The sequence below is a fragment of the Nematostella vectensis genome, chromosome 9 (assembly GCF_932526225.1).
Source record: "Nematostella vectensis chromosome 9, jaNemVect1.1, whole genome shotgun sequence".
Taxonomy (NCBI): domain Eukaryota; kingdom Metazoa; phylum Cnidaria; class Anthozoa; order Actiniaria; family Edwardsiidae; genus Nematostella; species Nematostella vectensis.
In genome coordinates this window covers 8,208,236-8,222,387 of record NC_064042.1, presented here as the reverse complement: position 1 = coordinate 8,222,387, position 14,152 = coordinate 8,208,236, and the positions used below count along the sequence as shown (strand labels likewise).

At 37.8% G+C, this 14,152-nt stretch overlaps 2 protein-coding genes across 2 annotated transcripts; one reads left to right on the top strand and one right to left on the bottom strand.

The window, feature by feature from the left end:
* Positions 1-1,463: 1,463 nt before the first annotated feature.
* On the bottom strand, positions 1,464-4,219 carry LOC5515461 (26S proteasome non-ATPase regulatory subunit 9). The gene is made up of 7 exons (XM_001635542.3): positions 4,081-4,219; positions 3,898-4,000; positions 3,674-3,787; positions 3,104-3,177; positions 2,801-2,902; positions 1,990-2,078; positions 1,464-1,532 (listed from the first exon to the last, which is right to left on the bottom strand). Exons 1-7 carry the CDS (start codon positions 4,174-4,176, stop codon positions 1,508-1,510), a joined length of 603 nt encoding a protein of 200 aa, XP_001635592.2. The 5' UTR covers positions 4,177-4,219; the 3' UTR covers positions 1,464-1,507.
* Positions 4,220-4,403: 184 nt separating this feature from the next.
* LOC5515417 (intraflagellar transport protein 57 homolog) lies at positions 4,404-13,708 on the top strand. Its single transcript, XM_001635480.3, has 14 exons — positions 4,404-4,694; positions 6,464-6,572; positions 6,878-6,931; positions 7,310-7,363; positions 7,737-7,801; positions 8,111-8,201; positions 8,500-8,577; positions 8,979-9,101; positions 10,212-10,283; positions 10,454-10,534; positions 10,753-10,803; positions 11,281-11,343; positions 12,177-12,320; positions 12,646-13,708. The coding sequence occupies exons 1-14, from the start codon at positions 4,549-4,551 to the stop codon at positions 12,745-12,747; spliced, it is 1,233 nt and encodes a 410-aa protein (XP_001635530.3). The 5' UTR covers positions 4,404-4,548; the 3' UTR covers positions 12,748-13,708.
* The last annotated feature ends 444 nt before the right edge of the window (positions 13,709-14,152 follow it).

Here is a 14,152-nt window from a genome sequence, read left to right as displayed (position 1 = left end):
CCGAATCCTATGATCATCCAGTGGTTTTCGAGGTGAAAAAGTAAAACCCCTAGTATAAATTCTAGCTAAAGCTAAACCAATTCATTTTCTCGTTGAAGTGTATTCCGTTAATTTTATACAATACACCAAAAACTGGAATTCGACGAAAATTTTTTGGTGTATTGTATTTATTCTTCTGGTTCACTAAAACGACTGTTTGGGCTTTTTGTATTTATCCGTTTATTTTATACAATACACCAAAAACTGGTAATCGACTCTGCCAAATTTTCGTCTTTATAAAGATTCTTCAGGGCACAACGATTACCAGTATTTATTCTTCTGGTTCACGAACACGACAATTTGGGCTTTTTGTATTTACCCTTTTTTTTATAATTGTATATCGCTTAGGTGTTGGAAGCCCTTAAGTACGCGTCTATTTTTTTGCAAGCCTCGCCCGTTTCTATAAACGTTATAATAAATATCCAAAATAGCAAACTCCCTTAACATAGCTTTTATATCGCTAATGACCTGAAAATTAATTAAATAAGCAAAATCACAAAAAAAAATAATGTAAAATTTGGAACTTTAAAACAAAAGTTTTAGTGGTAAATGTTGTAGGCATAAATATGTCGTGTTTCTATATTAAAGCTTTTCATCCATGAAAAACTTATGATACCTATCATAATGGCAAACTAAGAAGCAAGATACAAGTCGGATATAACATAATACAAGTCATTTGTATTCATAATCTGATAAAAGGTGCCGGAACATTTTCTGTAAAATACTAAAATCTGAAAAACGTTTTTAAACAAGGTTTTGTAGCGTCTCAGATGAATTGAATTATTTCTTATTTCGTTATAGTAAAATCACAGTATTAAGGTTGATGATAAAGATTACTCTTTATTCTTATATATAAGGCACACCAGGTGCGTGCCAGAGAAAAACGCAGGGTAGTTATTTACCAGAGTAGTAGTTTTCTGACCACAGATTAAGTTAACAAATTGCATTCTCGACTCTGGTAAATAGGTCACTAGATCCATTAAATTTACCCTTGAAGGGGACAACTGGAGTCGAACTCGCGCTTTATTTATTTATTAATTTTGAGGCTTCCAAGGGGGTTGCTAGCATACGCAACCCCCTGCACAGATGTATGAGGCAGTGCTTGCCACCCGTCGGCCCCCATAATATATATTTATAGCCTAATTGTATAAACTTTTCCAAGGGTCAAAAATTGTCATTTTGTTTAATCACCTTACACAGGGATGACAGGGGCGTAGCCAGGATTCTTAGGGTAGGGGGAGGGATATGCAGTCAAAGACACCATATGGAAAAAAGTATGATATTTGAAAAAAAACCAGTAAGAAATACCCCCCCCCCCCTGCCCCGTTTGGGTGGTCAAGAGGTGTGAATGCCCTCCAAGCATGCCTGAGCTGACCTCTTGAAATGAAGGGGGGAAGACGAGAAGAAATTAGATAAGACAGAAAAAAGGGGCATCATTTCTTTATTGTAATCTTTGTTTCTTTTCTTCTCACTTGATTGGAACAATATGGCATCTGAAATAAGGAAAATAATGATAAGTCCAGACAACAAGTATATGCATCTATTCTTATTCTTAGACAATCACAGGTTTGTCTGTGTTTCTAGAAATCTTGGTATCAGCTTGTGCTTTTATCATCAGCTATAGTTATTCCAAGTATCTTCCTCTTAAGGGGTTGCTATAACACATAAGCCCTATAGGCTAAACACTAATCTGGTGGTGTCTGAAGAAAGGAATCATCATAGTATTGGAGTGGTATGTTGTTTTGTGAGTATTTTCACTGACGTCTCTGTGTGTCTGATTACTCATGTACAATAATCACACACGAGTAACAAACAGGCCAATTGTATTAAAGATAAAAAGGCAGCTAAATATGCCTTTAGATTGTGACACAAAAACAGTAAAGACCTGAATAATGGATAACACATTACGAACATTTTATATACAAATGAAAGTGTTCAAACTGTCCCTACCCTAGCAAGCCTTTTCCTGGCCAAGTATTTGGAGTCAGACTTATATTCTTTCTTTTGTCCTCCCTTTGTATTGTGACATGTAATGGTATCTACAAAAATCAACAAACAAACCAATAATAAAAAAAAGGCTACACAATCATGCCAGAGCTGTGGCAATAGGGTCAGATATAAATGCCCCCATCCTCCTCAAAGTAGAATTATGTATCAATGGAAAAGACCGTGTTGTGTGTGCTTTTAATTTGTTTAATCAAATTCTCGGAGAAATGCGTTTTTGACATTTTTGGGAAATTGAAAATGATTTTGAACCCAAATTGCAAAATCTCGCGAGATATGACGATGCTTTTTTATCGAAATTAAATGGCCGCGAAATATAGTAACAATATGGTAACCAATAGTAACTGGAGATTGTCAAGAATTATTCTATTCGTGAAAATATTATGCTACCCGGAACTAGGAAATGGCGCAAAATGAGGAAGAGTTCATTTTTGGCCTGTGTTTTTCCAATTTGCGATTTTCATGATTTCAAGCTGAAAGATCATGATTCAAAATTCACGAGTATAGTAAACAGGCATTCATCACTGTGGCGAACGTATTTAGCAATAGAATTCACCACATGGGGAAGGAATTTGCATTTTGCGAAGTGGTGAGCACTAGTGTGCATGGAGGTAACTACTGTTAAGTACAGAAGATAGAAGTACTCAAGACAAAATTCCATATCTATGTATCATCTTGTATCATCTCTCCTTCATTACATCTTCAATGGGTTTTCAATAAATAAAATGTCGTCAAAATAAAAAAAAAACATACTTACCCCTTTAGAATGTTGTACAACTGAGGCAATATTCTGCAGCCCTTGAAAATTCTGGGCACTCAAGGAACCAAATTTGAGAATGTTATCACCAACCTCAAGGCCCTAGACCAAAAAAAACAAACAAATGAAAATTCAGAAAAAAAAATATTCATTTTGCACGCTCAGGGATTCAAAAGGAAATTATGTAAATGAATCTTTGTGATTGGGGGATGAAAATCTCTAGTCTGGAATACAACAGGAATACTTATGGTCTAAACTACACTTGCTTTACATTTGCTAAAACACAGATATTAAAAACCTTACCGCTTTGGCGGCTGGTGAGTGGGGAGTAACTGATTCCACTCTCAGGAATGGTGTTAGATTAACATCTCTGCTTTCTAGGAGATATCGAAAAATAAAAAAATAAATTAATAAATAAAATAACTGCACCAATTCAGACATTGCCAGTCCTGCCCAAAATGATAACCAAATTCATAATAAAAAAGGGTTGGGCCTTTGAAATACCATAAGGAGATTTACACAGGGAGTGTCTTATACTCTAATACAGATGACAAGTACTGAAGCTGAATCATGAGAAGGGAGATAGCTCAAACATACATATGATAGCCTAATTTGACTGTTCAAATTGCCCAAGTTTGTTTTGCACTACATACAGTAGTGAAATGCACTATTCCTGATGGCACAGCAAAATAGTTTCCTTTTCATAGAAATCATCTTAATTTTCACTGGAGGAAGAAGGGTATGGATTTCATCTGTACACATAAGTCATACTTCATATACATCTAGCGAAGGCGTTTAATTTAGTTGACAATACCCACGCACAAGACAAGATGTCAATTGGACAACTATCTTCATTGAGTTTTTCAAAATTACCAGTAGAAGCCTGTCCTGTTTCATTCTCCCTTTTGTTTTCCTTTGCTTTTGCATGCACTTTATGAAGGCCTTCCTCGATTTCTTTCATTTTCGCCTTGTGATCATTCTGTAGACCTTGGGAAAGAGTGAGTCAGCAAAATGATCAAGTTTGTGGAGAATTCTCATTTCTTTAAGAATATTATGCAGAACATGCAGAAAAGGAAACTATGATTGATTTTACTCACAAATAATTCTATTCCTCGCTATTCTGACGGTGTACACATCGATATCATCCCTTGGGTAGCCCTCCGCATCAATCAAGTTTTCCTCCATTCCCACGTTTTTTTGCTAAAGTTTTATAAAAAAAAATAGCTAAATCGAATACCAGTGTAACCCAATATAGAAATAACTAAAGTATTAATTCTTACAGAAGCCAGGACATCTTGAAACTCTTTAATTTCTTGCTCTATGGCATCTTTTTCTGCTATAAGTTGTTTGACAGTTTTTATTTCTTCGTCCGCCATTTTGTTTTTCTGTGTTTCTTATCGCAGGCGCAGAGATAGGTAACTGTATAATGCAAATAGAAATTCATTTCATATTTTGGTAAAATTATCAACAAATATTTAAGAAAAAATACGTTTAGCACTTTTTAAAACTAACAACTTTAAGTAAATCAATACTTTTTCTTATATTGAGGAAATAGAAGTATTTTTTTGATAACTGTTTTGGGGCCCCTGTGGAAAGTATGAAAGCGAGGCAGATTCCCTCGAAACGAAAAAACATGGCAACTGGAAAGCAAATGATGAACACAATATTTCGTTGAATTTTCACCGTTTATATCGCTTTTTGGCCTAAAAACTCCGGCAAATTATCCTAAAAAGGGTTGTGTATTAAAGATGGAGGGTGACGGGCGTAGAGGAGGCGAAGAATCATTGAGTTACATGTCAACTGTTGGCACCATGGAAGACTTGTTAGAGAAGCTAAAGCTTCTCGAGTACGATGCAGAATTCTGCAAACCTCTCGGCTTCAGACCACTTACAAGGTAATGCTTAATCTGGCGTATAACAATACAACTTTATGCTCTTCAGATATGGGGATTGCTACCTGAAAACATATAAAAAGGTAGTTTATATTCAACCGTAAGCTGTAACTGTTATGGCACTTGAAAGAGCCATGGTTGTTTGTATAATTTAAAAATGGATCTGCTTGAAGGTTATTTTTATTAAGTCATATAGATGATGTAATTTAAATCATTTAGCTACTATATTGGCAACATGAGAAGTCTCATGGCAACATCCCATGCTGTAAGCTGTTATAAATCCTGATGACTGGAGGGAAAATGTATATTTACTTACCTATTTGATCCTCCTGGGTGGGGGAGGGGGGGGGCATGCACAACTATACTGCTATTATTATATACCAACTATAAATGTACACCTACAGCAATACTAGTCCATAGCCATGGGCTATGGGCACGGAGTTGGTACCCATTTAAGTGCTCCGAAAAACAATACAACTATTTTGTCTTTTATAAAATAACGAGACATTCTTTTTGGCTAAAATTTGGCATGTAGATAGGCCTTTGACGAAGAAATAAAAGTGTAACTTCAGTTTTGCAATACTTGTTTTAGAGTTGCCGAAAATATCATACAACGTGAGAAAATAGAAAATTTGCGTGTAACGTTTTCCAAATTAGTAAACGATTAAATCTTTTATATTCCAAAATAAGCGATATTATGTACCAAAATTCATACTGCCTCAATGCACAAGGGTCATAGTTTCTTGTTGTGGCTTGTGTTTATTCAAGAATGATCAATTTAAAAAAAGAAATTATGTGATGATGACTAAATGTCCATTTTTCACCCAAGAAAAAAGTACCTGAAAATAAACTACAAATAAGCCAACAAAGTAAACCCTTATAAGCCTTTATACTCAGCAGATAGAGTGCACATGAGGTGTACTTTGATATCCCAATACAAACAGCTTGGAGGCAACTCATAGTTTTATTAGGTTAAAAAAAAAGAGCGACATACTGAAATGTCAACATGCTATTCTCATTTTTACCCTAACATTGCCCTGAGCATTGACCTTAGCGTTGCCTTGAGCAGGTCAACGCTCTGGGCAACGCTAAGGGCAATGCTTAGGTCAACGCTAGGTCAACGCTCAGGGCAACGCTCAGCGCCTTAATGCAACGCTCACATGAGTGTTATGCAAATAGGCACCAACTCAGTGCACATAGCCCATGTCATTTTAGGGAATATTAGTAGGTAATATATACCTTGATTTTAGCAACCTCAAATAGGATGTAAACTGTGGATCTTAACTACATATTTTACGGTAATTACATTAACCAAGTGCTACCAGCCACTAACAACTTCCCGTTGCATGTTAACACCAACAATTGTTCATGTAATTAGGGTGAGTATTTTGTACAAATATCTTCCTTATAAAGCTTTGCATAGTACAATGTACATTTGCTAATTGCATCTATTTATGATGTAAAATGATGAATTAGGGTGGGAATTTTTTTTTACAAATATCTTCCTTGCAAAGCTTTGCATATTACAGAGTGTACATTTGCTAATTGCATCTATTTATGATGGATGTAAAATGGGGGTATTAACTACATATTTTACGGTAATTATATTAACCAAGTGTTACCAGCCACTAACAACTTCCAGTTGCATTTTAACACCAACCATTATTAACATGTAATTAGGGTGATATTTTTTTTTTACAAATATCTTCCTTCCCAAGCTCTGCATATTACAGTGTACGTTTGCTAATTACATCTATTTATGATATGTTTAGGCACTACTTTGCCCTATCTACCAACCCAGGTGAACAGTTCTTTACATTCACATCGCTTGCTGCATGGTTACTCAACCAGCGTGGCAAGAATTTTGAACAACCTCAGGAGGTATTTTTTTCTGTTTTTGATGCTTAGATATAGCTACATACAACAGCAATATTATTTTTTATTATCTTTTTTACATAGTAGAAAATGTTTGGCCCCATTTTCTGTGTGCCCAAAACCTAAAAAAATCTCCATCTTCAAATGCTTGCTTCGCAGACTACTAGCTAAGGTTGTTTTTGTTGTTGTAATCTCACTGCTAAAAGCCTGGAGCACACAAGTTTGCCACCCAAAAATTAACATGATCTGTTAGTGCAAGCTCCCTATGTAATCCATGTTACAGGTTTTTATAGTTTTTTATCCTCTCTTAGTATGATGACCCCAATGCCACCATCTCAAATATTCTTGATGAGTTAAAAAAGATGGTGAGTACATATTTTTATTGTGACTTTATTGTTATATCCAAGTGTGTTGCTGCCATTCAAGAGTTTGCCCTTTTACTTAAAAAATAATAAGTGTTTCCTCCAGTCTAGATGACTGGCTGTGATTACAGGGTTCAAAATAATTTTTTTTCAATCTGCTAGTTTGCCGACTTTGTGGATTTTAGTGAAAAAAAAGGCCTGCATAGTCAAAATATAAGGGGGGAATATAGAAAAAAAATGCAGGCAAAGACCAGAAAACAGCCAGCTATCTCCAGCAGCCGGCTGCTATTTTGAACCCTGGATTACCATCAATCGCTATCTTTCACTTGAATTGGAAGACCCTTATTATGCAGAGTAATAAGCTTGTTGGTTTGCTTCCAGGGTATTCAAACAGACTTTCCACCTGCTAAACTTAAGACGGGGTCAGGAGAACAGGTATGGATGATGTTGTGCTTCTCTTCTGCTGCATTTAAATGAAGACTTCATTCAGGGTTATCAAGGGTTTGACACTTCACTGGACTTATAGTGTTGACAGTCAGACCTTACCGTATGTGTTTTGTAGTTTAGCTTTGCCAGCTTTTGTATTATTTTTTTATGGGTGGCAGAGTTGAGAAAACAAACTTTTTGTTTGGCCACCGATCCTGGGAGGAGACTTCATCCTCTGTGCAAAGTAATTAATAATCTCAATTGTCACTCAGTTGTCAGCCAATAGCATAAGGTAAGTATACCGTGGCCCTCATTGTCTGTCCATGACCATGACACATCTGTTGTTTACCCACTAGATTTGAGTGTACTTTTTCTCTTTCAGGTCTGTTATTGTATTGACAAACTTTGTGATGAAGCCCTTAAAGCAAAGAGGTTTGGATGGAAAAGGTGAGCTTAGAGTGAATATTTTGTGATATCAAGCATACTCTAGCCCTTTCGCACCCTATAAATTTGCTCCTCATCTTTGAGGATGATCTAAAAGAAGGTCATGGACAAATGTCAACAAAGTATTGCATTCCAAATATATGTGGTGGAACTTATTAAAGAGCAAAAAAGAAAAGGAAGGGCACACTCATCTCTGTCAGGAACTCTTGTTTGCCACCCTAAAAGTCAAGTGATTTCATAGTGCAAGTCGCCTTATTAAGTTATACACTTTTGAGTTAGGTTTCTGTTGATTAATTTTGTCTCTTTTTCCAGACCTGTACACCCAGAGGAGGAGTTCGAAGAGGAGACAATGGAAGATGATGAATCAGAGGTCACCATTAATAAAGTCGAAGAGGAACTAGAGGTAGAGACCATTATTGCAGAGACTTTCTCTTAATATTTATGCAGAATATTATAATATTTTATATAATATTCTATGCAAAATAGTAAGGGCTATATTTTTTACAGATTTTAAAATGTTAAGTTGTTTGTTTGGCTATTGTGGGTAATTAGTACAGTTATAATAAGTGTAAAGAAAAATCGCAGAGGGGAGGAGGCATGAAATACAAATGAAAAACAAATATTGAAAAACACAAAACTAAACTCGGACCTTTGAGAGGGCACAAGCAAAGCTATTGTTTTTTTTTTTTAAATTGGTAAAGGTTGATGATCAAGCTGAAATTGAAGAAGATGATAGCTACCTTGACCTAACTGGACTGAAGGAGCAGAACAACTTCAGAGTAAGTGATGGGAAATCACTGATAGTGCACTTTTTGTTATCCTCCATATAAAAACCAACTACTACTAGTAGTACTGTACTATAGGTAGCCCACAAGATTTTTTTTCACATTCACAAAATATTTTTATGGCAGTATGATAGTCTTGATAGTGAAACAAACCTGAATTAAACAGCAACCTCTTATAAGAATTTATTTGTTACAGTTCGCGGATGGCCACTTATAGAGGTACAACTAGTATTAACATTATCACATCACTAAAAATATCCACAAATAGAAAAGGAATGCTACTAGTTTAACCCTAAAAGAATGCATGCGCTACAACAGCTATTTTCTCAAATAAAAGCTGTATGCTGCGATTCTTCCATTAATGATTTCTTCAATCATATGCGTTATGTGATTAGGATTCATCAGAGTCACACAAGCCTGACTCAGTGATGGAGTCAAATGTTGACGCTGCCGAATGGAAGCTGGAGGTTGAGAGAGTTCTTCCCTTACTCAAAGTTCACATACGTACAGATAACAAGGTAAGGTATACCTTTCAAACATCATTCATGTCCGTCTGTTTTAGCTTAAGCATTATAACAGTCTCTATACAGGGCTTCTGGAATTACGCGGAAAAAAACTCAAAATTACGCGGGAATCTTTGCTAAATTACGCGCTATATTACGCAGGATTTTGCAATACATGTTTCTTAAAAAATCAAAATTTTGCAGAATTCTTTACTGAATTACACGCTAAATTACACGGAATATCAACTGTTACGCCCAAACTACATTTTGTACCGAAAGAAAGCACGAAATAACTTGAAAAGGTTAATTATTATGCGCGAAAATATTTTAGGCGAGTTTTCATTGGCTTCTAGCCACCAGCCAATTAAAAAAGTCTAGTCATTTTATTTGTTTTCGAAATTCAGTTCGAAATATCGCACTCTTACAAAGAATATATCCCTTTTTTACGAGAAATAGAGGTAAAAACCCTAAAAGAACACATCAGCTGTGCACTAAAATGTTTTGTCTTTCAAAATTTAGCCAAATTACGCGGGATTACGCGGAAATTTGTGGTTTACGCAGATTGCGCGGAGAAAGCCAAATTACGCGCTTCCGCACAAGCGTGTAATTCCAGAAGCCCTGTCTATAAAGCATTGACTGCTCATTACTTTGATGACCAAAGGGGGTGTGCATGTACTGTACCCTGTGCTGTTACCTGTCCTCCTAGTGCCTATAAGGCACATACATAAGCCCTATGCAACGAAGGGATCATCACTTTATAGTGGTGGTGTGGTTTGCGTGTTCAAATGAACCTTAGAGCTTGTCGGCTGGAGCTTATGCTCCTGGTCGGTACCAATGCCGAACAGGTTGACAGGTAGGGACCAGACTAAGAGTGATCCCCTGGTCCTCCAGGTTAGGGGTTGGGCAGAGGGCCGATAATCCACTTCCAAAATTTATTACTACAAAAAATGTACCCTATGCACTCCCATATAATGTATTTTAGAAATTAGCCTTAAACATTCGTTTGATAAATTAATTTTAATCAATAAAACATTGGTCACAGAGACCTTTTTACACCTCTGAATATTCTCTTTGAAAAAAAAAAGAAAGTTTGTTGTAGTAACAATTTAATTGTGTTTTTACCAGGACTGGAGAACCCACTATGAACAAATGCAGCAGCACAGTGAAGGAATTAAGTCATCTTTAAATGAAACTAGGGTAAGACAGAAACATGAACTGACATGAACTTACAGCATTATGAATTTAAGTATTTTAAGATTCACATCAGCGTACTTGTTTCCATGAAAATCTGAAGATACCTTTCATCTTAATTGACAAGTTTCGATATTTTTTTACTCAACCTATTTATTGTCAACTGATATTTTCAGGGCCATCTTGACAAGCTACATCAAGAGATCAGTCGTACTTTGGAAAAGATAGCAAGTCGGGAGAAATATGTAAACAACCAGGTAATAATGCAAATCTCTTGGAATCAAGAATACCTTTCCCTCAATCTCCTTTTTTTTCTCTTCTTACATGAAAACCAAACAGGATGCAAGCAACACATGTATGAGCCCTTTTGGGCATGCTTTATGAGCACCTCCCTTCCATTCTATTTTCATATAATCTTCTCAGTATTTGTTTTTTAAAAATTGGGCTTTATAGTCTTGTATTATCTTTTTGACAGCTTGAGCACCTACTGCTAGAGTACCGTGGATTGCAAGACAGTGCAGCAGAGGTAAAGATATACCTAAGAAACAAGTCAAGTTTTGATAACTAATTTTAATCCTTTTTTATAAACAGAACACCAAGGCTCATTATATATTTTTTTATTTTGAGACGTTTTTACAAAGCAACCCGCGCTGTTTTTTTATTTATTTTAACACTGTTACTCTCAAAATTGTCATATTTGAAAAATTATATGGGTATGCACATTTGGTGCACGGATCCACAAAAAAACTTAATAAGCAAATAAGATTCTGGACACGACAGATGGCAACTGGGATAGGGGGAGTTTTATTTTAACTCTACTTTATATGAAACTGGCCTCTTTTTTGGGCCAGAGTGATTGAGAAGATTGTCTACTTTCATCAGGTAAGGGTAAACCTCCACAAAGAAGATACAGTAATTGTTAGATGGTTGCTGCCCGCCGTGTTTTCTTACGAACCCAGATATGCCGAGCAGGATGTATCAATAACGGCATTATTTTCCACAGATTAAGGAACGATACAAGCAAGGCAGTGGAGGAGTGACAGAACTCACCAGGTCCTTGGCACAGGTCAGTATCTCTGAACTCAACTATTCCATGGCACAGGTCAGTATCTCTGAACTCAGCTATTCCATGACACAGGTCAGTATCTCTGAACTCAACTATTCCATGGCACAGGTCAGTATCTCTGAACTCAACTATTCCATGGCACAGGTCAGTATCTCTGAATTCAACTATTCCATGGCACAGGTCAGTATCTCTGAACTCAACTATTCCATGGCACAGGTCAGTATCTCTGAACTCAACTATTCCATGGCACAGGTCAGTATCTCTGAACTCAACTATTCCATGGCACAGGTCAGTATCTCTGAACTCAACTATTCAATGGCACAGGTCAGTATCTCTGAACTCAACTATTCCATGGCACAGGTCAGTATCTCTGAACTCAAATATCCCATATCTCAGGTCGCAAGGATCTATATTTCTTATTGTATGACTTGGTTCTCTTTTGTTGCTTTACATATTTCCAAAATTTCCATACTAGTCTTGAGTCTCTCCGTCACTTTTGTTCACTATTCGCGTGATCATAGATTTGTTACATTCAAAGGCGTATCTAGAAAAAAGGCAGGGTGGGGTCCAGAGTAGAAATTCACTGACCACGGATCAGTTACTGTAAGTTCAAATTGCTATCCTTAGCTCTGGTAATAGGTCACTAGATCCATCTAATTTTTTGCTATCCAAAAACACCCATATAATTAACCTTCTTCTCAAATATACCAACGAAGGGGTCTACCGGAGTCGTTCTAATCTCGTCACATGAGCAGAATGGGGCACGGATCCGTCCTCTAGACACGAACCTGACATCATCATAACAATAAACGCGTCACGTGCTCTGTTTGCAGATAACCGAGGAACTTGAATCAGTCAAGGCGCAGATGGATGAGCGAGGAACCAACATGACTGACGCTGGACCGCTGGTCAGAATTAAGCAGTCTCTGACGCGGCTCAAGCAGGAGGTACAACAGATGGAGGTCAGGATCGGAGTGGTAAGTGAACATGACGGGATGTCTGTGGTCTTGGCGGGAATAAATGGCACGCGCGCGCAAACTATTCGGAGCGTACACGGCCTGTAGTTATTGAGAAAAAAAAGTTTCTCGATGCTTGTTCCTTTCGTTTGTTTTGATGAACAGGATATAAACAAGACGCTCCGAGATATGGAAATAAACTTCTCGTGTTCAAATTCTCTCCTTTTCTACGCTGCTTATTTACTTATCTCCGCCCTTCTATAAATTATTATCATTTTACTATTTGCTTATTATCCTCCCGAACTGTATTCCACGTAAGCAGTTTTGATCGTATATCTGTTTCCAGGTAGAACACTCTCTACTCAGCGCAAAGCTCAGAGACCGCAGTGCATTAAGGGAAGACATGCAAGCTCCCGCTGCAGATAACTTCGGCCAGTTCAAAATATGAACTTGTAGGCAGGCCTCAAATTGGAGACCTCTCTGTAAATAAAGGTTATATAGCAAGAGTTCTTATTGTAGATTAAAAAGGATGTAAAATATGCAAAGCGGACGATGACCCTCTGGCTGCACTCACCAGCATCGTCCAACCTTGGTCTCCCGCCCACCTGGGCCAGCTCTAGTCATTCGGATTCAGAGCAAGCGGGAAATCAAAAAGTGACGTCATTGAATAGGAGGCCGCGTAGCCTCGAGATGTCTTTGAACGAGGCTTATCCAACCTTACACTGACTGTCTCGGGTCGATCACAAGATAAAAGACGTTAGCAAAGCTCCTCGCAGTACCCCAAAATGGTGACATGTGCAACCAGCAAGGCAATTCCTTTGTCTTGTCATTAACCAAGTGAGGATGGGCCAGCATTACAGGGACATTTCGGTGCTGCTCTCCTCATGCACCCGAGGTTTTTGTATGCCTCAGTCATACTTTTACATCACTTCCCGCACAAACAGCACGACTTTTCTCAGCCAAGCAGTATGTCATAAACTGTCAATCAGTGGTGTAATATATGTACTTGGGCTGTACGCAGGTTACAGGAAACTCAACAGCGCCAAGGGTGTCACGGCAGTCAGAGGCGAGGTGGGTGGAGTGGGGAAAGAAAGAATGAGAAAAGACGTTTTCTCTCTCTTTCTTGCCCGTTATTTCCTGTTGCGCCTTGTCCGCGACGCCGTGGTACCCTAAGACCGGACTTTTCATCCCTTTTGCTTGCGCTTGTCGGTAGAAATATTATTTGTTTTAATATAGTTGGTCTGCTATTTTGGCGCGAAATTACGAGCTTTATTATACAAATCGGCTCTACTCCTTTCGGGCCTACTTCATAGCAGCCAAGTCGAACGTTAGAGCCTTTAAAGGAGCTGTATTATATTTGAAACGATGTTGGAACCTTGCAAAGTTTGTAAATAAAGCCCTGAATTCAAGAGCTGTATTCTTCATTTGCACGTTTTACTTTAAAAATTTCCACAAGTATCCGGAAGGAGCGAGACTCCTTCCTTTCTCTTCTCTGCCGCCACCTCGCCGCCTCGTTCTCGCGCCTCGTTACGTTGACCTCGACGCCCTGGGTACCCGAGGACGCCCTGGGTACCCGAGGACGCCCCAAATCGAGCCTTAGGGCCAAATCGCTAATAGGTGTATGGCCCTATACCCAATTGGCAGGAAAGTGAATATCACGGATGGAAAAGCAGTAGAGAAAGATAATAATGCACATAAATAGTTGTCGGGCCTTTCTATGTATAAACCTTTAGAATCATGCGAGTTTTGCGCTTAACGCTCTTCGATAACAAGAGACGGCAAAAAGCTTAACGCCATTCATAGAAAGTTGTGTCCGGTAAACCCTTTCACTTGGTACTAAAAAGGATCGTCTA